General features: G+C 38.5%; 1 protein-coding gene across 5 annotated transcripts in view; it reads left to right on the top strand.

Annotated features, from left to right (window-relative positions):
* The window catches only part of LOC124164204 (E3 ubiquitin-protein ligase RNF19B-like), a 324,394-nt gene that overhangs the window by 281,381 nt on the left and 18,205 nt on the right, over window positions 1–24,808 (top strand). For all 5 annotated transcript variants that reach the window (XM_046541432.1, XM_046541427.1, XM_046541429.1 and 2 more), the window contains 3 exons: window positions 18,937–19,207; window positions 20,799–21,072; window positions 23,183–23,513. In XM_046541432.1, coding sequence (XP_046397388.1) covers window positions 18,937–19,207; window positions 20,799–21,072; window positions 23,183–23,513 — 876 coding nt within the window. The remainder of the gene's footprint in view (window positions 1–18,936; window positions 19,208–20,798; window positions 21,073–23,182; window positions 23,514–24,808) is intronic.

Here is a 24,808-nt window from a genome sequence, read left to right as displayed (position 1 = left end):
CCTACTTATTTTAATTGCGTCTCAAATGGGTCGCAGAATAACCCATCCGTAACACTGAGTCTTTTTATTTAATGGAGCGTGAATCGGATGACATTACTTTTAGTTTTAACGTAGTGACAGTTATTCATACTTTTTTGTCCTTGCTCCGCAGTTTTAATGTAAAGCAGCTCTCATAATACGCCCGGAGTTAAATGTCCCAAGGAAAATTTAGCGCAGCTGCATCCCGGCATTAATTTAGCTATCCTCGCCTAATGACTTGCTAACATTTGACTTTCTGGAATTCCCGGGTTAAAATGAACTAGAAAGAAAAATCTCTCTTCATGCGTTGTATTGTCAGGGCGAAAGGGTGTGTGTTTGTAAAAAGTATTTTTCTTCCTGAAGTCCTTCTTGCAAAACGTTAGAATTTAACAGACGCCATAATGCGTGGCGCTTTTGCGTTAGTAAAATAGTCAAGTAATCTATGTGTAATATAATATTTTGCGTGTCCTGATCTCTCATATTTGTAGGAAACGAAGAAAAAGTCTGCAAATTTAGTCCAATCCATTGAATTCAAGCCTTCATTTTTGCTGTTACGCGTGCATTTAAAAAGATTCAATCGGTTCAAGGTTTGTTCAATTTCTTGATGTGACACCTGGAAATTATCTAGTGATTTGTATGAATTTATCTCAGAGTTTCGTACATTTTTTTAAATTATTAATTTCCGACTTTTCAGCGGTCAATCGTTAAAACGCATGAAAATAGGTGGTAAATTGGAGTTAGCGCCGCTTTATGTGCCTTTTGCTTAGGGAAAGTAAGCAACGTACTCGTCTTAATGTTTGCTCTGTCCTATATGATCCTTAGTGTGCATATAGCAACCATGTGACGTCATTAAGCTAATGTTTGGAACAAAGGCCAGGTTAAATAGCGTGTTCGCCCTGTCACGTGAACAGAGATCTTTTCGGAAACCCTGTCCTGTCTGATTCTTACTGTACGTACTTACTAAAACCGTGTGACGCCATTAAGCTTATGTTTGTATCCTAGACCAGGTTGGATGACGGTACGTAAAAACTTGTTTACGACGTTGATGATCGGAGTAATGCTCTTGAATTTTACCGGTGCATACATTATCTCTCTCTTTTTAATCAGGGTGTTTTTGTACGGCAACTTCAGAGGGACTATGTGCGGGCGGAAGTAGTCATTTGTCATCTCAGTCGGCATCCAGTCCGTCTCTTCTCGACAAAAACGATTCGGCGAAACCAATCACGCGCCCTTAGAACTTTTTCTCCGTTGAATCTCAAGCAAATCGTTCCTTCTGCAACGCCCGTATTATATTTCTCGCGGGTGGAGTCCTCTTCGCGGGAAATTAATGTCCCCATCGGAAAAAAGCCTTCCTGCTCCAGTGGGTCTTCCGTCAGCCGTAGGGGGAATGGTGATCAATGGCCTGGGCCTTTTTATGGACTTTTCCCTCTGCATTCGGAGTGGGGAGCCTCCCATCTCGCTTTCCTCTTCTTTGAAAGCATTTTGCCAAGTTTTTGTGCGTTCATTACATTTTTTCGGCTTCTTTCCTCTCGGCAGGATAAAAGATGATTGAAACAGCTTCTCCACCGATCTTCAAGTGGGACCACCGCGGGTATTTTTTTGAGATGATTATATTAGACGTTCTGTTCTGTTTTCGTGCCCGCGTTCCTAGCGGCTCTCAATGATTTAGTTATATGGGAACATCAAGCATGTATCATGACACTGTGGAATAAGTTATATTCTCTCTAAAAATTAAATCTGAAATAGGTCAAACATTGTGGTGGATTTTAAATATACCTTTATGCTGTTCCAATCACTCACAAGTTTTGAGGAAGAGACCAAGAAAATTTTAGTGGCATTACTATGGAAATATTTTTAAGTTTTGTCTGTATAACTATGCTTGAAATTCAATCAGTGAAATGATAGCATGCCTGTATATCAATGATTGTATAAGTTTCAATAATTTTGAAAACATATCCGAACTCAGGGGAAGAAAGTGTAATATGAACACCAATTTTTATTCAGGAAGCCAAAATAATTTTTCAATTTTCTCCTCCGTATTTTCTCCCAATCAACTATTCATCAATCTTTGCATTTTTGAGATTACCTTGTCCCAGAATCACTAAACTGTTCATGCTGGTTTTTCCCTTTTTCGTATGAATAATTTTGAAATTTACATGCTCCTTGATAAAAGACATCCATGTTAATCCAGCGTTGCAGTGGTGAATAACGTGATTCCGTTTCAAAAATAGGCATCGTTTCTTTGTTTCGGCGAACAAACTTTTTATCGCGTGTTGGGATTACCGTTGCCGTGAATCGTAGCTTAGTTTTTGGAAACATCTTTAAAATGGTGCATTTTTTTCGTCTTCACTTGATGTATCGCTTTTAGCATGATTCGGAATGAGGAAAGTATCATGAGTGGATTGAATTTTTTTCGTCCCATTCATCTCTGATGCATTAATTTTTACCGTGCGGATAAAAAATATTTAAAAAATCATTAATAATGGTTTTATGGTAGGTGTGAGATTAGTCCTTTGATCCATCGTACTTGGGCGAAAAACTTGCGCATAGGACCATTCTCGGTCAGAATATTTTTCTTTAATGAAAGATATGCTGACTACATTTTTAATAAATGAAATCTTCGCTGAAAGGTAGCGTAGCAATTGTTTTCATTGTCCAAATCATTGAGATAATGACTTAAATGGTTTATTTAAGTTTTTAATGGTCCGGAATCTTGTGGAAAATTTTTTCGTCTCTGAGAATGGCCTGATTCATAAGTATTTACAGCTATAATTTTGAAGAATGTCGTTGTTATGAGTAAATAACTCTACCCAACTAACATGTTTTTATCTTTGCAGAGGGTAGTTACCTTCACTACGACTTCTCTTTATTTATTCTGCTTATTTCTTCTGGGGTTCCTAATTTCAACCTTCCATCTAATTTTTTTAATGTATGTCGATGGCTAATTTCTAATAACAAGTATCTCAATAATAGCAACTTTTCAGGAGAGCAAAAAAAACGATTTATTTTTTTAATTTTATGTAATTTTAATTTAAATTTAAAGCCAAAAATACATCAAACTGAAAAAGAAGCATACATTTGCAAACAAAGAGTGGTTTTTTGCTTGAATTTTATTTTTTATTGACAGCATTAGCAGTATTAACGCAGACCGGCCAAATTTTGACATACCTGTTGTTAGAACTTAGCCATCGATGTTTACTTTGTGTGAATTAAAATTTCGTTGACTTTTTTTTTTTAATCTCTCGCGTTGCCTAGCTATAGCTAGAGCTCCTCTGTTGATTCGCTAATTAATTTGCCCCGCTGGCTTTCACGTCTCTATTAAATGCTTCCGTGCTTTTTGAATTCGTCCCAGTTGCTCTCATCATTTGGCGCATTGCCGCTTTCTGGTGCGCCTATTTTTCGTGTCGCTCTGTTGTTTTCCACCTCCGCGTGTTTCCGTCGTGGCGCCCATGACATTGAATTCCAAATGCTTGGCAAACACCGTCTCACGGCCTGATGCCTTCGCCTCCATGGCTCACTCTGTGGAGATGAGGAAAATTTGCCTCTAGAATCCAGGCTTTCCATTTTGAAGGATATTTTTTCCACCGCCTTGCGTTATTTTCCTGATAATTACATTTCAAGTTGTTTTGATCCTCGGTAGACCGAATGAGATCCTCGCTTGACACATTCGAAGCATTGAAAACGGATGGGATGTCTTCTTGCGTTAATTCCGCTCGATTTCTCTGGTTTGACTTGTTCAGAACTTCTCCGTCATCTTGAATTTTCAGGATAAATATTAGGGTGGACCCTTTCAAATAAAAGTTGGTATTGTCTATCAGATAGTATTCCCATATCAGAAGTACAGGTGAAATTGGACAAGATGATTACGGGCGAGTCTACTCTGAATACTTCGTACCTTTTAATCCTTTAATGCCCATTTTTAAAAATTAAATATTCTGATCCAAATTGATTATTAGAAAAAAAGAAATAATTGACAGGATTGATCGTTGATCTTTTAAATGTTCTTATTTTATTGTTTGATGTAAAAATCCACTGATTGTAACATTATGCGTGTTCAATCAAACAGTTAATTCATTGAAAATTTTCGATGTATCATATCTTTTGAAACATGCCCTCTGTATAATCGTAACTCCATGCGATTTCTAGCTCAACTCGACGTTGTGCCTGATGCTAGCTAGCACTAGGCATGTCGAGCCAGTCTCGGCGTTTTACCGCAATGTCGGCATTTTCAAGTTTCAGTGAAAGTCGGTATTTTCTATGAGGCATAATTTTCACTTCCGAAGCACAGGTGATATTATGCAACAGTCTACTCTGAATACCTCGAAAACTTTAAGCTGATATAGTTGCTCCAGTACCGTCAGTCATGTCTGCCGCCATTCGCTCCTCTACACATTATCACTCGACAACCTCTTAATATCGAAAGCCTGCCTTTTCGCTCATAAAGTTTGCCACCTCGCCGCTATACGGCATGCAAACTTCGTATTTTTGAAGTCATCTCATCTCTACTGTTTCCTAACGGAGTGCTGGTGAAAGCATTCGGTGTGTTTGAAAACGGTCCCTGAGTTCAGTTTTTTCCAGGAATGCAGCGTTAAGGTTTGGCTTGAATCTAAGTCTCAAAGGAATGTATGAGCAAATGGAGGACATGGAATATGCCTGAATAAACTCTGAATGTCCTAGAAAATCCGAGTTTGCGTGGTTGATTTGGTAGACTCATTGAATTTTGTCAACTCACTTGAGGTGTGTTCGACAGATAGAAAGCTTAGTTGTGAGTTCATGGGCCTAATAATGGAAGAGAATAGTTTTGTAGGAAAATGCCAATTTTTTTTGTGAACGAATTTCCAACAATCGTCGTAAAACTGTTGTTGTAAACTTATATTTTCAATTATTTGTGTCTGAAATCAAATCGGTAATTTAAATAAAAACTTTAAAATTGAAGAATATAATTTAACACTTACCCTTAAATTTAAGTATAAGCGTATAAGTCAATACTTTGATGAATGTATTGTGTTTTATGCATGCTCTATTGAATCTGCTAATTATTTGGCGCAAGGAAATTTGAATTTGTGCCGTATATCGGTGCTCCCCATGTACTGACATAGTTTTCATTCGCTTATAAATACTTTTATTTAATATATTATAGAAAAGAGTGGTTTATTACGGCGAATTTCGTGGAGGCATATTTAAATTAATGTTCATTCCATAAATCGTTCAATATCTCGGAAAAAAAACAAAACTTAAGTAAAGGATTGCTTTATGCATCAAAGTGTTACTTACCGTACATTTTTTTCGGAAAAACGTGTCCAACACTTCAGCATATTTCGTTTTGGAATCTTAATTATTTTTGATCCATCAACTCTTCATTTCGCCTACTGCCCTTCCTTATTATAAATCATTCATCACTCATCCCTTTATCCTGTTATTCCCTCGCAGTTTATTTCTTCTGAACGTCTCTCACGCTACGCTTTTTTCTGTTGTATTCCAGTTGTTTTTGTCCCGTATCATAATACCTCTCTCTTTTCTTCCCTATTCATTTTTTCGTACTCTCCTGTCCGTCCTCTCCGTCCGCTATCTCTCGGTCCGCTAACTCTTGAGTGCGAATTCATTCGTCGTTCAAATCCATACCCAGGACTCGCCGTTGATGGCAAGATAATGAAATTTATGGGTACCCGGGAGTCATAAGATGTCTCTCCCATTTTGCCACCGGTCTTCGTTCCGACAGAATATACGCCCACAATTGGAGCCGGGTACTCGTCGATTTGTTCGACCGCACGGAGGAGGCCTCCGTTTGCGTGGAACTATCGTATTTTATGAGCTGTGAATGTGGTTATTCACTTATTGCTCAGTATCCATGGTGATGGATTAATGTCATCCATATTTCATCTCTGTAGACTTGTTAATTAGTTTGTTGTTGACATAATTTGTACATATCGAGTTAAGTAGTGTGATGTAGGTGTAGTGAAATTTAAAATATTTATAACCCCTTATAAATTTAATACTGCACAGTAAAGTAATGTAAAAAAAGTAAAAATCTTTATGACCCCACATAAATTTAATACTGTACGGTAAAGTCGATTCCATGAAGTCACGCCCGGCACTACGAATTATATGATGTAGGTGTATTAATATTTCATAGTTTCCCTACGTTTGAAACATAATCCTCCGTGGTTGATGAGTTAATTCCTTGGTAGCTTCCTTGCAAGTATTGTGTTTGAAAACCATTTCTGTGTTTCCTAGGGTGTCCGAGTATACATTTTTTCCAACAAATTGATTGGTGAGAGAGGACGAATTGATTATTAGGGCTTGAATTTTAAATAACGTATCGTTGTACTCGCATGCGATACTACTGTTAAGTTTAATTCGAGGGAATTATTACATTGAGAAATTATAAGTTGTAAGGATAGACTGTTGGATATAATTTTTTGCTGTAGTTGGCCCAAACATGAAGGAAATGACATTTTATAAGGCTGCTCGGGTTTTCCGTCGGGTAAAATTTTTACCTCTTCCGTCGTTTCGCTGCTATAACCATTCGATACCCTTAGGAGTGAAGACTCATTAATCCCTAATTAAATCGCTAACTGTAGGAAGGCATCTTGTCCAAGCTGGACGATTTTTATATTTTTTTCTTTAAGTTGTTGCTAGGTGCAAGACTCAACGTTTCCTACTAAAAGTAAACATGTCAGATTGGTAATATTAGCATGACATGTTTCCTTTTAGTGGGAGACGTTGAGTCTTGCACCTAGCGACAACTTTGAGAAAAAAGAGAAAAATCATCCAACTAGGACATCATGCCTTTCTGCAGCTAGCGATTCAATTACGAAGAACGGCTCGTGCATCGATGCGTCGGCATAAGTTTTTTGAGCTGTTGGTTAACCCGAGTGTATGTCACAAACGCCAGAAACCGGAAAATCATCAAGTATTTCTATAAAATGACATTTATATTTAAACATTTTTAGGTTGAGACTGCCTTAATTAGCGCCGCTTAAAATCCACCCTGTTCTTTTTGGTGCAGTAAATATTGGGATGGATTGAAATGTTTTTAAGCCGCCTCCCTCGGGTATTTATGTGAAATTGATAGATTCGATCTTTTATACAGTCCCTCTCATGCCATTTATGCCTTTCCTCAACCACAAAAGATCTCCCAAGTACGATTGACGACTCGTGCGCCTAAAAATTGACAGAGATGAAGTTTTTTTGAGCCGGTGGAGATCCCGAGTATCTCACCGGAGAATCATCAGTTCTTTTTTACATGTCTTTCTTAAATTTTTTAAGCTTACTATTGATTTTTAACCGACTTCCCATTGACAGGTCAGCTTAAAATTTTGTATACTTTCTTGCTTGTCGTGACAATACAATTTTCAATTATCAGGCATAAGAAATTTTGTTCCATTTTACTCTAATTAATTGACTAAATTTCTATTTATTATTTTTTTATGTCTCGATAGATGGAATTTGTTATAAATTTCTTGGCAGAAAGTTCTTTGACAGCTCTAGTTTAATGTATTTCATGTTTCACCACTAAAAAGTAGAGAATAAATAAAAAAGAAAAATTATTTAAAAAAACACGCTCATTCCAAAAACAGTAAAAAAAAGCTATTCACCACTCGGAGAATAAAGAGTGGTGTTGATTAGGTTTAGATCACGAGTATTGCGAAAGAGGATCCTCAAGTGGGCCTCCAAATGTGTTGTCAACCACCGTGCATTAAAATGGGTTTCCAAAAGTCGACACTCGCGTCGCTGCCGGACAAATTGATCCGAGCTTCACGGGGAAGTAATTATTAGCGGTTTAACCGAAATTTATATGCATGATGATGTGATATATCACATTCATTACTTTCCAATTCTGTTTATCGCAATTATAAACATTATACTGCAAAATATTTGAATAAATTCGATCGAATTGCACCCATCACCGCGCCTTGGACGTTTCTGATAACCGATTAAAATACGACCTAAGTGGCAACAGAAATCAGCCTTCTACGGAATGGAATTGGGCGTCCTCTATGCATTCCCCTTGTTTAGATATTAATATTGAGCGCAAATCATTGCTCCCTTATCAGCCTCTTCTACACCCACTTCTAATAAATCTAATCAGCACTCACGTCTTATTCTCCGAGGGATGAAAAGGTTATTTTTTACTTTGCAGTGCATTTTATGCTGTTTTTGGAAAGAGTGTGTTTTTTAAATTTTATTTAAATCAAATAAAATTCACATTTTTGCAATACGAGTTTGGACTATCCTAAGCGCATCAGATCTTTCCTCAATATGACATTTTATTTTTCACGTTTTACGAGTGTAACATTGGAAATGCCTTAATTAGCGCCTTTAAAACTCGCACCGTTTTTTTTCGGCGCAATATAACGTGGTGGAGGTGGGTGGAAATCTTTTTATGGCTTGCGGTCCCTTTCATATGGATGGCGACGATTCTTGTGTCCACTCCCGTTCATCCCATTTATTCCTGTCCTCCTTTCCGAAAAATCTCTTCGCTCGCTCAACTCTCCCCTCAGCTTCCGAAAACATTCCCCCTCCCCGGCCCCCTCTTATCCTATTTAGCCCTCCCAAGCCGTCTCCCAAACCAGCCGGCATGCTGCGTGTGTGTCTGTGTGTAACAGCGCCAACATCTCTTCACCATTTCGGAATCGATAGAGACACCGGGGGGAGAGAGGAGACTCGGAGAGGGCAGTTCGGCGGACTGCCACTGCGGGGCGTAGTGGCGCTTCCGGCGTCGTCGTCGTCGTTCTGCGCCCCACGAGGTGTATTTTGCGCTACGCGTCCCTCGCTCATTACACGCCCCCACCGCCTCGCCTCTTAACGAATCCTCGGATTCGCATTCATCTCAGCACATTAGCTCGCGCTCTTCCGCCCCCTAACTGGGCGGGGGAGAAGTGTCGGAGTTCAGCCTCCGTTGCTTCGGGGACCGAGTTCCCGCGGATGCTGCGAGAGGCGCTCGGACTCTTGGTCCATGTTACGCCCGCACGCAAGGGCTAGGTAATAGATGAATGGGTGTCTTTTCTTTCAAAACAGCTGACTTAACACCAATTAAAAAATTTAGATGGAATAGAATAGGTAAAATATGATTAATTGATGCTTTCCCGGCGAATAATGTGGGTGAACTCCACTCGGGATTCCCACCGATTCAGCAGCCCTGAAGACGAGCCCCGAGTCGGAGATCGAAACGTTGGCTAATATGGATAATTTAACCCGGTGGGAATCCCGAGAAGAGTTTATCGACATAGATAAGGTAGATCGAATTCGGAGAGAATTAGAATTTAGAAATCTAGGATGGAGGCCTTCGAATTGTGGTGCTAGAGAAAAATTATGAGGATCAAATAGATCGACCGAACAAGTAATGAGGAAGTCCTAAGAAGAGTAGGAGAAAAGCTTGAGAAGAGACGGAATAACCTTTTAGGCCACATCTCGAAACTTGTTTTCCTGATGAAGACAATCGTCGAGGGACAAGTAGATGCCAAGGACGGAAAAGGAAGACATCGAATGAATTATATGGAACAGGTAAAGAAGGTTTTGCAAAAGAGAAGAAATACGTAGGTGTGAAAAGATAGAAGAATTGCGTGGAGAGCTTTTTCAAACTAATCTTAGGATTGTTGACCAGGGATGAAGAGAGAAATTAGATAATAAAAATCTGAGGAAAGACTTCCTTCGCTGTAAATTTTTACGTGCGGGAATTCCTCGAGGAAAACATTATTTGTCCCTACCAGGTTTAAAACCCGATTCCCCCGTGTCGGAATTAAAATTCCCTGGTATATTTCCATTTTTTTTATTTCTTGCCATTTCCTACTTCATATGGGACATAATCCCACGAACTCTTACGGAGGGTTTCATCCAATTATAGCACTTAATAAACCTCTTGCTCTTTTGATTTTTCGCAACTTGAGGATTTTTCTTCTTTTGATAAGAGAGTTGTAAAAATAAAATCTTGTGCGTTATTTGCATAGTTAATTTTTCAGCCACATGATTCTAATCGGCCCCAGGCATGCTAATGACCTTGGGTTGAAGCCCTCTTCCATTTCGCTTTCCTTTTCCGCAGGAGCAAAGTAAGGCTAATTATCTTCGTATTTTGGGTACGTAACTTTGAACCGTATCAAAATTTAATTTTGTCGTTTAAGATGACTCGGAAATGACTGTCATCGCTAGTAGAACTAAATAGTCTTTTTTTTTCAAGTATTACCAATATTTCGCTAGGAAGGCATTGAGAATATTTTGCTCCTCATTATCTCTCATGCTAGATGCTCATCATTTCTATTGTAGCGCGATAAATTGTTCCGAATGAAGGTGATCGAAACCGAGTATATTGACAGGAACTGAAGCCTTTATGACACTTCCCAATTTATTGGCTATTGGTATTGGATTAATCCATTGTATATTGGATTGTGGTCCAACTGACACACACCAATTTCTAGGCCAATATCCTTTTCACAACATTGGACACAACTCGCCCAATTTGGAATTTAAAACAGGTTATATTTTCTCGCGGCCAACCTCCAATCAGAAGTCAGTTTTGTTGACTCCTAGTGGCCAAAACAGCAACCTCTTAGCAAAACATCCGGTTTGGCTGCAAAACATTGCTTTTGTTCCGAGAATTCGCTCGAAATTTCTAAAATGTGGACGAAAGAAGTTGTTTCACTATTTATTGAAACGTACAAATCACAAGAATGCTTGTACGACGCAAAATCATCGAAATATAATGGCGTTCTCTAGCGGGATATCGGAAAACTATAATGGCAAGTATTGGTGTAAATACTGATAAGTGTGATACGGCACGTAACGCCCAATATTTTAAACGATATTGCGCGCCGATTTATTGGCCAATAAATTGGAAAGTGTCATACGGAATTTTGGGTAATAATCGAAGCCGAAATCGTTTGGTCACGAAATGGATAAATTTCGTGTAAAATATTTTTTTTCGTAAATGTATTTCTGAACGAAGTTGTTTTTTGATAGCCAGATGGCTGCGGGTCTTCTTTCCTTCGGATTGAAACCGTTTGCTTCACCTCACCACGCTGATGATGTACCACGTAAACGAATTAGTTTCTCCTTCGCACTACCCTGTGATGTCGACACCGTAGTGTGTTTGCCGGTAATTTCTTTCCGACCCCCAGAGAGTGTCGGAAAGCTTTTCGCGTCGAACCAAATGACGGTCTTGTGTGGTGCACCGTAATTAACCTAAGGACGATCAAAGGTGTTGTTGAATGAAGTCCAATTGAATTAAGTAAAGCGACAAAAACAGTATTCGCTGATTTGGAGGATTGGTATATAATATTTTTTTAAACTTCGATCTGAAAATGTTTTTAAATGTTGGTCATGCAAGAGAGATTTTTATTATTTTGCAAACTATTCCATATTTATATGGAACTCATAAATTTCAAGTTAAAAGAAAAAACTCATTTTAATTTCCAAAAAAAAACCGTAAATATTGAAGTCTAAAGTTTAATGAAGGGAGACCTCCCAACTTTTCCCATCAAAACTAGACTTAATTTGTTTCCATTTCCAGAATCGATGCTATTAATTCTAAATTTATTTCAAATTCATTGCTGTCTACATTTGAAGCATCATGTTATCGTGACAACCCATTCTCTGATTTTATTAGTTGTCTTTTATTTTATAACATGGTTATTTTTTTACAGTCGTAACAAATCGATTTTATCACCTGAAATCCCTCGAAAGAATAGGATATTTTTTTCTTACTATAGTTGTGCATATTTTGTAATACAGAGTTGTTACGTTCAACTTTCTGAACTTGGTGAAGTTGACAGCTCTGTGACTGGCGTGCAAAGCAGTTTTGTTCCTATATTCGTGTCTCATTCGGGAGAAATTCCCACCTAAGCTTCTTAAGAAGAGTTGTGGGCGACACACGCTGTCGACGCCAAGTAGGCTGAGTATTATCCTGGGTACGCCCTAATAGTTACGTTCACCAGCCTGTCATCTTAGCACGGATTATGACTCTAGCGTTCGCGGTTGAGGCAAGGAATATACGCTACATTCCTTTCAAAGTGACATGTCTCGAGCTGGGATTGATATTAGGTGGCTCGAAAAGGAGTTCTGCAGACAAATGGAAGAATAATTGTCTTCTCTTTTCTGTGGTTGAGCCTGGGTAATGTGACCTGATTTTGTCCGAATCCATAAATATAGATTTATCTTTGTCTTAAGTATAGATCCAGAACTAAAAAAAATGTGTAAAATATGTAAAACTATCGTTTTTACCGTATGGAACTCCTTGTTCACATTTTTAGCTGGAAGTTAAATCTTCAACTGAGACTTCAGTTAAAACAGTTAACCCGCCCTGTGATGACATTCTTTTTAATACGAGTCTTGGTTTTAGCATTTTTTTATTGTAACTAACCATTTTGCCATTGAAATATTGTACATTTTTGAAGGCAATGGCAGGAAATGAAAATAGTCATGACAGTAAACAACTATTTTTTTTTCCTTTTTTTATCCTTCTACGCTATTTACTGTAGCATGGTGCCGACGTTGGGTCGCTTCTATTCCTCGGAAATAAGGCACGCTGCATTAATTTTATAATCACCTTAAAAATGGCGGGGATGCTTTTTCCATTTTTGTTATGGTGGACACTTTTTTTAATTTTTCATCCATCCAGTAATTTGCAAATCCTGAAGGTTATCCCGACTTAGAAATTCGTTCCGGGGTTTTCGAAAGGAAATTTATTTCATTTTCAAGTTTTAAGAGGTGATATTTTCCAAATTTATGGTATGGTGACATAGTATTCAATGACTAAGTATCATCCTACATATAATAATTTCTTTGATTTAAATTAGGTAGTATTTGTATGAAGTTAATATGCCGATTTGCTTTATCAAGCTAGGATTTTTACGAAGTAACCTAATGTAGTATTTACAGTATTTGGTTACAACTGAAATTAAAATGTTGTTTTGACAAAAAATGGTGTAAAGCGCGAAATGTCAAATGGTCATGATTATTTAAAAAAACAATTATATTAATTATTTTCGAATCTCCAGCAAATTTAAATGCTATAAATGATGAGAACAAACGTTAGTTGAGTGCAAATGATGCTATATTTGGCTCTGAAACTACTGTAAATAGTATTGAAAGAATAATGTATTCAACGAACAATCGGCAACTATTCTAACTGTACATGTAACGTCGAAGTATGTCACATATCAATGCTGTATGTTTTTCCAATATTGGCCAAATATTTATTAATTGGTTTTTTTTTAATTTGTTGAGTGGGATTTTTTGTTCAATAATTTCTTAAAGTGGCGAGTAGACAAATTGACTGAATTCGAAGATTGATTCCGTCAACCATTTATAATGAACGTGGAATTGAGCTGACGAGTTTATTATGTCATATCATGCTAATGTAAGGGAAGTGATCGGTGGGGAGACGGTGGCTTTTGTTCCGTATTTGCCAGATGTCTGCCAAACATCTCGTTTTGCGGGTCCATAAGCCGGTGACAGCATGTGTTCCTTCCTATCTTCGAACGCTCACCGTGCGAGTTACCTCACAATCTAATGAGTGTCTCTCCTTCAATAAGAGCATTACCGATCCCAAGACATCTGCATCAAGCGCTGAGGGAAAACCAGTCGATCTTTCCTTCGTAGTGAAGTGTATTCAGTAATATGGTTCAACTGTGGGATACTCTTGGAAGTCTTAAAACCTGTGTGGTACCAGTGTCTAGAGAAAAATCTGAGTGATACTTATACCACTTACCTAGCGGAGAAGTAGTTTTCTCATTTCCTCATTTCATCGAGCGGAAGAATTTATTTTAGTCGATCCATACTCTTTGTTCAATCTTTTGGGTGAGATATAGTGACAATACTCTGGTATATAATGGTCTTATTGTAGATATTTTCATATTTAAATAATTTCCAGTGAATTATGATAAAAGTAAATATTTTTGTAATTAGTTTTTAAATTTCTCCGAATTGATGCTAGTCGTTCATTAAATACCAAAAAATTCATTTATTAGCTTGTTTTCTTACTGTTATGTTTTCCAAGTGTTTACTATTTTCATTTGTTGTGGTTTCGGGTTTTTTACGTGAAATATTTGATTTAATGATTCGATTTCCTTCTAAAGTGAGATGGATGATATTTATTCAGCCACAATTTGCAATTGTTAATTAAAATTTTGTTTTCACTCGAAATTTTTCTTTTGGTTTTCTTAGTTAGCCGTTAGATTTAACTATAGAAAACTGTGTAATGGTATGGCAGTGTAGGTAGCATAATAATACCTTAATATAATTGAAATGCTCCAAGTAGTTGATGTGATACAAACAAGCCAATCTCGTATCTTAATCTTTTTTCAAGTCATAATTTTTAACAATGCTATTTTTATTTAAAATTCCCATTTGAAAGTTGGCCACCGTATTTAAATTTACTAGTCTACTCCAGCTACCGCCGCGGTATTTTGATTTTGTATCACCTTGTGATTCTTTTTATTACACGACTCATTTACGTTGGCTTACATTTTCTCTGCAGGGAATGTGGCCCTTTTCTTGATCCCTGTTTGACTTTGTACGTTACTTGGAAAAGTAGTTAGAGAACCCCCAATGAAGGATCCCCCGGGATATCCCAATTTCATTTGGTCCCTCTGCTGTAGGTCAATTTCGCCCTCTCGAAATGTCAAAGCGTTGGCGGGAATGCTCTTCTCCCTCGCCACTCTCGCCTTTGAGACGGAGTTTGTCCAGATGATTAATCCAAAAGGGTTCTTCGGGATTCTGAACGGGTAGATTCGCGGATTATTTTGTCAACCAAGGGAATAGCATGATGTATTGCCTGGGGCCCTCAGTGTCACCAACCAACTGCTGAAGACTTGACGTGGATTGCGAGGTGAAAACCCTGAACCACCAGCCTTCGGCTTTCCTCACTACAATGACTTTAAAGTTCCACATTTCAAATGAACTACGCCCGAGTTTATCAGCACTGGTTTTGGCATCCTTGATAGCGTTTGTCTCATGTTTGTTACTCTTGGTGATATACCGTAAAGGTCTCAATTTTCCCCTGGGTCGTACATACCCTGGAGGCTGTTCATACCATCGGAAATCGCCCGCTACGGAGATTCGCTCCGAAACCCGGCGGTCGCGTCATCACGCAGTTTCCTGGACCACCGTAGATGCAGACGTCTTCCGTCGACCTCTGACCTTTCGCTGAAGGCTTGCTCCCGCCTAATCGATGTTACCAGGAGGTCACACACGGCCTTTTTCGCCCCTCTCTCTGCATCACATTCACCGTGTCCCATCTTCTTCGCTCCCCGTCCCCCGCCGTGCCTGCTGCCTCTCTCCCGGCCCACACCAGACGCTTCGGGATCGTTCCTGTTTTTCCGTCGGGGCGATCGCCTCCTCCTCCCCCCTCCCGCCCTCCTAGCTACGTCTGCCGGGGAGCCGCCGTGGTGCAGGTCGGGAGGGCATGTTCCGCGAAAAGGGGAGGTAAACAGTAGCGGAGGGAGAATGTGTGATGCGATTTGCCGGTTTCGGGGGATGGGATTCGTGCGGGAAGAAAATATATGTAGTTTCGTCGGCTAGAACGCGTTACGCATCTCAAAAGATTTCTTTTCAGACGTGGTCGCCGTCTGGGTCCTGCGTGGGGAAAGGGAGATGCTTGAATGTGAATGCATGCTTGTGGATTTTGGTCGGGAGTGTGCGTTGGTGAACGGCTGGCTCCCCACCACCTATTATAGACGTTCAACAGATTCAGACGTAATCTAGTGGAAGTTCGGAATATTGAAATAAAAGGTAGCTGCATTTTTTTCCTCAATTATTTAATGCGTACGACGCTTTTCGACTCACAGAGCCGTCATCTGGTTCTTAAGGGTTCTCCTGCGGGCTTCCGACCTTCGTGCGTTTCATAGCGTTCAATTTGGTCACTCTTCTGGAAAAACTGGAAAGTCAGGGAACTATACTGTGTAAGGAAAGTCATGGAATGACGGCAAAATCATAAAATTGGCATTTTCGCATCTGCTGTAAATTTTTAACGGGGATTTTTCCACATCCCCTTTGCGTGTAGTCTTTCAAAGATTTTCGATATTTGAAAATCTCATTCCCAGAAGGTCTGATTTAATACTTTCCCGGCGAATAGAATGAATAAAATTTTCTTGAGTTTTCCGCGCGGGTAAAAAAATCTACGAGTGGCAAATTCACATCTGCTCTTAGTTTTAAAGAGGAATTTTTCCTCATTCGCCTGCGCATGGAATGTCTTCGATATTTGAACATCTCGTTCTCAATATGCCATTCAAAAAGTGATTCTCAAGTATTAAAATGCTCTTTACTCTCGTCGGCTTAATTTTTTGTAAGGTTAATATTTAAATGGACTTAACCAAATTCTTATGATATATAGAGACATATATTGTGTAGGGTATATTTTATGATACCATATGAAAACTCGCTACTATAGTCCGGAAAGTCAGAGAAAAAAGTTACTTGATATTTTGGCGGCCACCGTGTGATTGAAACATTCTTTATTTATCATTTAATGGAAATTATGACACAACTCGCCAATAAGAAGATGGTGACTTGCGATGATGGCGTTAATTACTGTTTTAGTATATTAGCATATATAGCCACGGCCGACCTTTTCAGTTGATGCAAGTAGGCAGCGTAGTGACCGCCATGATGCACACAGTTTTCTTTATTTCAAAAGAAAGTTTTGGGATAGCGTAAGTGCCATCATTCTGTCAAGGATACATTGTCGTTGACTTTCAAATGGAGAACTTTTTTATGGCGAGGGAAAGTCTGGGAATTTTAAAAAACGTTGGAAGGCTGGTGGTTCAGGGTTTTAATATGGCAATTCATGTCAAGTCTTCAGCAGTTGGTTGTTGACACTGAGGGCTCCAGGCAAAAAAATCATGCTATTCCTTTGGTTGACAAAATAATCCGCGAATCTTCCCGTTCAGAATCCCGAAGAACCCGTCTGGGTTAATCATTTGGACAAATTCCGTCTCAAAGGCGTGTGCGACGAGGGAGAAGCACATTCCCGCCTACGCTTTGACATTTCGAGAGGGCGAAATTGACCGACACCAGAGGGACCAAATGAAATTGGGATATCCCGAGGGATAAACGTCGGCCACTATGGAAAAATTAACCCGGTGGGAACCCCGAGAAGAGTTTACCCACTTGGAATTTTATTTTTTCTGGAAAGACGCGTAATTTCGGACAACATGGGAATATGGTCACGCAGTCATTGAGTGAACTTGGAGATGGTCCAATCTCAATTTTCTCTTATAGTGAAATTGTTGATGCTTGTCTATCTTCCATCCCTAATTCCCAAACGTCTACCAATTTTAGAGAACTCCAAGGTTCTTTTGACCCGGGCAAGCTTGCCGTCATTTGTGGACTTAAACAAGCTTTTTCTTCAAGCTCTTTTATGTGGGCCCTAGAATTACACAACTCATCACTGAGAAGTATAAGTAATTTGGGCGGTACCGATGATCATTCTTGTTTTATAAGGAAACATACTTATCCAAGGCCGACGTGTTTAGTACCACATCATCGGCTATCAATCGTTGGGATGTGAATCGCAATGATTCGTCTTTTGGATGGCATTTTTGGAATCATCTAAATGCCTGAATGCCTAAATGGAGATTTATCGGATCCGCGGAAAGTGGCGATTGCCATTTGGAGAATTTCCGTGCTCATCGCACCCTCGTAACCCAACCACATTAATTATATTTACTAATGCCTGATAAACGTTTCCATTATCATGTTCTAATGTTTCAAATAGGTCTTTCAGTTGGGTACCTTTAAACCTTGGTTGATTTTCTTAAAATAGTCGAGACCTTTTTGTTCCGGAACATTTTTGCTCGCTTTCCTCGTATCATCGTTGTTTTAAAATGTCTCGTGTGTGAACCATTCCGTAACTGCATATCTCGGACCGTGTGGGGGTCGTTTAAATGACCCTAAAGGTCTGCGCGTATGATACTGATGGAGAATATTTGAAGAGAAAATTTTTGTATAATCACTATTCATGGATGATTAACCTTTATTTTTAACCATAATTTTTTCTGTTTTCCTTATTTCATACAGTTTACACAACTTATCTTCGTTAATAGATTATGTAAGCATGTAGCAGACAAGTAAGAAATTCTAGGACGCACATGCTACATGCGAATGAGATCTTATGTAAAAAAAACATGGAAAACCCTGTTCCAGATATTACTCAGTATCTTACGTTTGCTTTCCATTTATGTCGAGAAGTAGGTATTGGTATCCATAGCATATGATATTTGAGGAGTAAAAAAAGGATCATCATAAATCGTGGGTTACGAATCATTTAATTCACACATACATTGGTTGTCTGATGAGGGATATGTTTTGCGGAAATTTATCAAATTTTCACCTTCAAAGAAATTTCTCTCACCACTTTCAATTTAAATATCGTACGCAGATAGACTTTTAAGAAGTACTAAGTAAACAAATTACCTCCCATTTTGTATCAATTTTTAAAATGGCTCCAATGCTACGGTGTGTATGAAATTATCAGCATATTACCTATAAGAAGGAGAGCCGCACGTTATTTTATTTCCTTCTGCCTTACAAAACTTTGTTGCCTCTAAGGATACGCCACCCGCATAACATAAATGTGTCGCTGGAAGTATAATCTGTAGGATAACTGTTATACTTTTGTAATCGTATACCAGACCCGGGAATTATTGCCTTAGTGCCTATTTATGTGCCTATTCGTGATCCCACTCCGGTTTTATAAGCAGAAGTTGTCAGGCATAAATCTCCAAGATAATATTATTTTTGTCTCAATCTTTACTTATGGTGAACGATCCATTCGTTTCAGATCATATTAATCGTTAATCGATTCCTATCATTAATCCAAATGTTCATCATCTTTCCAATGTATATTTTCATTTGTCATCCATAATTTGGAATTTATTGGAATTTTGTAGTCATTCTAAGTATCCCTTATTTCTTCTTTTTTAGGTCGTCGTATCCCCAGTACTGGCCGGTTTAGCTGTTGGCATTGGGGTGCCTATTCTCCTTTTTTACGTCTATGGTGTCGTACCAGTATCCCTCTGCAGGTCTGGCGGTTGTGGTGTTTCCACATCACCAGCTGGAGTCCGTTTCGACTTTGATGAAAGTGATAGTGGTGTTGCAGGTCTTGGAGTCCTTGGCGGTGGGGCTTCTGGGCCGCAAACCCCTGGAGCTGATGGTTCGTCTACTCATGGGCTTCTGGGAAGGTCAGGACTAGGAGGTAAGGACAAATTTTCTATCCTTTCAATTCATTCCTTACATTTGTTCATACATCTAATAGGATAAGAATGAAAGAAATGCATCTTTTTTAACTTTAGTGCAGGAGCTGCAGTGGGAATCAGTTCCTTGGGGAAGAAATTTGATAAGTGTTTTTATAACTTAATCACAGCCAACCTTTCTGTTGAATCACTCAGTGAAAGATAATTTAATCAGGATAAATTAGTGTTCATAAAATTACCTTATTCTTTTATCCAAAATTTGGCGTGAGATGCTTCCATAAATTTTTGCCTGATATATTTTGGCATCTAAATATTTGGCATATATATTAAGACTGTTAATCCTTAATGAGGAATTAAGGAACTTGGATAGTGGATTAACTCTTATGAACTGTGGCTCAAAAGAGACCCAAGGTCCATTGTTCGATTACCAGTTCAGGAAAATATTTAATGTGAATTTCTCTGCCATTTGTGCTTTAAAATATATTTACCTAATTTACCACCTGCCATGGCTGTTACACTGGTTTGGTGTCGAGGGTGTAACACTCAGTGCTAGAGCCTCTGTAAATTGTATCGGGAATTAAGTAACCTAGATTGTGTAATGGTCTTCTCAGTGGCCAGGGTAGCTAATGGTCCATGAGTTAATTCCTGCACCAGAAGAGATAATTACCATGGCAATTAATAGGAATTAATTTACATTTGAAACATCAATTATTTAAAAAAAAATGGTAACTCTGAACCCTGAAACTATCTGGAATGTGCAAAATTCACAATCTGTGACTTAGTAAAGGGGGCAGCTCTATATTCATGTATCTAAATCAACCTTTGGGTTGAAGTACTGAGCTGCTGATGTAAATTAAATCTATGTAATACACTAATACGCTCTAATAATGTACATTGAAACATTAATCCTCCCTGACAGAGAAACTTTTGGCATAATTTGGCAATTGGTTATGGACCCAAGTGGATGTCTTCCAGCATCCAGCGCGTAAAAACCATTATTCTTCCTGTGACTGATTTTGACTGATTTTCGAGCCCTTCGTTTTACGTCAGCCAGAAGTGTTTCCCACTCAGTTCCTGTAGAGCATTACACCCATCATGACTATCTAAGAGGAATCTAAAGTGCTCACTAGTCATATGTTTTAACATATATAATATTTAAAAGTGAACGGCGATGAAATGTACATGAATTGCGTTGAGAAAAAATTGCCCTGGACCGGGAATTGAACCATGGACCTTTGGCTTTCTGGGCCACTGCACAGACCGCTACGCTATCCAGGTTCTTTGATTCCGATGGCAATTATACCGAGGCTATTGTTACTAGATGTTAGGCCCTCACAGTCCATCAAGGATGGCAATGCAAGGGAAAAAAACTTCAGGAAAACCAAAGGTTTGTGTTTGTATTCCAGGTCTGGGGGAATTTTTTCTCCTGGCAATTCATGCATATGTGTTAACAGAACTTATAGCGCACAGAGAAGTTTTTTTATTAATTTGATTGATGTCTTCTCAAGTTACTTCTACTATGGTTAATATAATTGTAATTTTTTTAATATGCCATGTTCCTGTATCATCATGATTTCCTTTCTTTCTGAACAGACTCAGCCTCAGTAGACACATCCATTCACCATGGTGCTGTTGGGATAGGGGGTGGGGGAGTGGGGGGAGGAAGCGGGCAAGTGGGCAATCCATCCATTGGCGAGGCGTCTCTCTCTCTTGGCAGCGGTAGTCAGTTGGAGAGACTAGGGCGGGATGACGAGGAGGACGAGGAAGAGCCCAGGGGTCAGGGAGGGGAGTCTGGAAGCAACGCTGCATTGGCAGGTGCAAGCCTTGCTGGCAGCATAGCATCAAGCCTCCTCCCTGGAGGACAAAGGTGAGGCTTTACTGAATTGATTTGATCAAGAAATTTTGTGGCCCAGGAATCAAGTTTTATGGCCATAAATTCTAACTAGATGTGATGTTCACACATCTCATAATATTATGTACTTAAAAAACGACAATATTACTCTTGAATGTGAAGTAAGAAGAGTTTATATTCTGACCAAAGTATTGGTTTTGACCTAAATGATAGCATATGTGTATTAGGTGTTCATCATTATCCTCAGCTGAGTAGAGTGAAATAAATTTTGATTTTTTTATTTAATTTTTAGTGTTTTTTCATACTTTCCTCTAGTGATTATTTAAAAAAGACAAAATGACTGGATTTGGAAATGTGTCAATATTTAGTCAAAAGGTCATAGTAGAGTGTATGCCTATATTAAAAAGAATGAAAATAGCAATATTTCATGGAAAAAATATGTGATGATAAGAAATAATTTCCTCTCCTTGGAAAATTGCTTAATTCCCTTATGAATCAATAACAGTATTACGAAATAAATGCATGGAAGTGACAAGGGTGATAATTTCATTGGAATCAATGGCCTTTGGGAATATGTATGAGTAATAATTTTAGTTATTTGCTCTACCAAATTAGGAAAATAATGTCATCATTATCCAATCAAACAATGTAACTTAACATGCTAATAAGACTCGAAAAATTATTTTTATTTTGTAGGGAAATATATTTGCTGCTGTAAGCTCTGTCTTATAATTTCTAAGGACTGTTGAGCAGTGCATCAATCAAGTGATGGTGGGCCATGTTCATTTCCTTACTGCTTGATGCCAAAAGATGAAAATCATGGACAAAATTTCAGTATTTGATATTGTGATGGAATTTACCTTCCTAAAATTCTTCTTGGTGCTTCATAATGACCCCTTCATTACCTGAAGGTATATAGGTCCAAAAAAATTGTTAGTGCAATAGGGAAGTGCCAACCCCAAGGTTGGTGGACATCGAAATTTCTTCTTTCAATAGCCAGCCTCTTCAATTTATTGTATCCTCTTCCTTCTTAGATCTCCCCTAGTTAATGTTTTCTGGGTCTTCCTCTTCCAGTATGGCTGCTTACCATTCTTTGCATTAAGGTTTTCATCCACTCGAAGTGAATTAGAAGCCTACCAATCATTGTTTTTCTTCTTTTACCCACTGAATTTAACAGTGTTTGTCCCTCTCCAATTCTTTGTGCTACTTCTGCATTGGTAACCTTTTCCATCCTAGATATTTTCATTAGACTTCCCCTGCACCACATTTCAAAGAACTCCAGTTTTTTCTCCTCTCTGCTTTTCTTAGAGTCTAAGGTTCTGAGTTGTTGATGCATATGCTCTAAAGAAATGTTTCAACAAATTCTTTCCGGGTTGATAGAGTAACATTATTTGATGTCAAGAGAGTTTTATTATTGATAAAATCTTCTTTTTCTTGTGCCATTCTACTAGGCACATCCTCTGTGCACTTAACATCAGATGAGATAAAGCTACCATGTACATAAATTTAGTGAATTGCTAAAGTTTTTCTCCATCTAGGTATACCTCGATTTTCTTAAGTCCATCTCTGATGCATTTCATTATTGTAGCTTTCTTTATTCATTCAGCTTCTATCGGTTAGTTTGGAATTTGCTTAACTGTAAGTTTTAATCCCATGTAAGCTTTAGTCTCGTGCTATGTAATTTAACTTTCCCTTTTATTTAAACTTATCGAATGAGCACACTTTTTGCAAACACACTTGTCCGCGTTAACTACTCATTTAGAAAATTGGGAGCTACTGTTTCTCTATCTCAATTTGATTTGTGAAGTACTGTTACTTCATTCAAATCAAGTAATAGACACACTTTCCCTACACAATAAGTACTTCCAGTGAAAATTTGGGAGTGACGACGCATGCTGTTACATTAAAAATCGTAATAAGTTCACATTGCGAACACAATGAGTAAGTGCTTAGGGCAAAACATCGGGAGCGATGGTGCATATAACCAAATGCCACTGTTTTTATTACAATGTTCCCCTTTTTGTTTGCTTTGCTTCAACTACAAGAATGGTTGTCCATTATCAAGTGAAACTCGTTTCTTCAGGTCATCAACAAGTATTGTTACAATATCCGCTGTTCATTTCAGACTGGAGGTTCAAGCTGATGTTGCAGCTGCTGGCTCGTGCTCAGTGTCATCATCGGGCCGAGGCAGTGCTGGAGAAGGTGCCCTGGCTGGGGACTCTGTGGGGAGAGAGGGCGCTGGAAGCATAGTGGGGGGTGGGCAGAGGTTGAGCGTGAGCAGCAGTGGGACCGTTGGCAGCTGCACATCAGGCGGGGTTGTGCTGGGTGGAGTGGGAGGAGAGAAGGACTCGGAGAAGTGTCCGTCATCTAAATCATCATCTGCTGTCGACGAAGGCTCTTCTACTGGTGGGGCGTCAACTAGGGCTCTTGCTGGATCAATCACGCTTAACTTTAAAGTAAGGGAATGTTGAAAAAGTTAAGAAAAAAATTAATTATTTCAGTTGGAATTCAATTTATGGTTTTTATCGCGATGTTAGTTAATTGTTTTAACTCTCCTCTCAATAAAAATTTGGGTGGTGCAAATATTTTTGTGAATGTTTTTGAAAATAAATTGTTACTGTGGTGCAATGTAGGACTTTGTAGTGGGCCAGATTATTGTGATTGACTCATGTGCTTAAATATTGTGAAATAGGCCTGACCTTAAAATATCGCTCATTATAAGGAATTCTTGCTCAATTATGTGCGTAAATTATTTGTGATGGGTATTTGAAATTTCATTGATTAGCAGTGAATCTGAAAACTAATGCATACCTAGTATCATAATAAAGTTGATATTATTCTTTAGTTGAAATGGCTAGCCTCTTTATTTAAAATTTATTCATTTTGTAAACTTTTCGTTATTTAATATATGCACCTCAAAGGGAGAGGGCATTTTTAATTGTGGTTTCGGGGACTGATTCTCGCCACAGCTCCTCTCGTGGAATTTAGGGTGAAATCCTCAATGCAAGAACCAATAAACCCAGTGATCTATACACCAATGCGGTATAGGAGAAAGAAATAGGTATGGCTGGCTGAACATGAGATGGTTTATGATAAAATAACACAAATGGTATTTCCACACTTTTAATACAAAACTTAACAAGTGATTGTGTCATTTTCAAGGCTTTCATGACCTTGAAAATGACGCAATGTGTTGAAACTATGGTCAGTTGTTGAGTTTTGTATTAAAAGTGTGGAAATTACCATTTGTGTTATTTTATCACAAATATATAGAGCTTCCACAAAATCAAGCCTGAAACGATTTTGTACGATATGATTCATTTTCTGTAAATGAATGGCTATTTTGAGGTTTTGCCAATTTGTAGTATCTGGCTTTTTACTTCAAGGCTCTTTTGCTATCCTTTGTTCAAGTTTTCATTGGGTCATGTAATTTACTGAAGTCTAGCAACTAATTTCAGAGGTCTGCAGATGTCTAATTTTTAAAAGGGTTAGCTTTGAAGTAAGAAAATGGGGGCATATCAAATGGCATGCCTTTGAATAGGTGACATTTTTTTGAGAAAGTTTTGGGAGATTCGTGGAAAGGAAATAACTTGAAACCATTGCTGAGAATTATCCGTAAGAGCATAAAAAGGTGTGGAAATAACTTCCAAATCAGATGACATCTGGCCCTCAATTGATATTACATATATATGGTCCAGTCCAGAAAACCTCCATAACATGCTCTGTGACAATAGACGGCTCGTGCAAATGT

Source organism: Ischnura elegans, chromosome 8, assembly GCF_921293095.1.
Source record: "Ischnura elegans chromosome 8, ioIscEleg1.1, whole genome shotgun sequence".
NCBI classification, from domain to species: Eukaryota; Metazoa; Arthropoda; class Insecta; order Odonata; family Coenagrionidae; genus Ischnura; species Ischnura elegans.
Note: the sequence above shows the minus strand (reverse complement) of the source record. Positions and strands in the feature narration are given on the sequence as shown.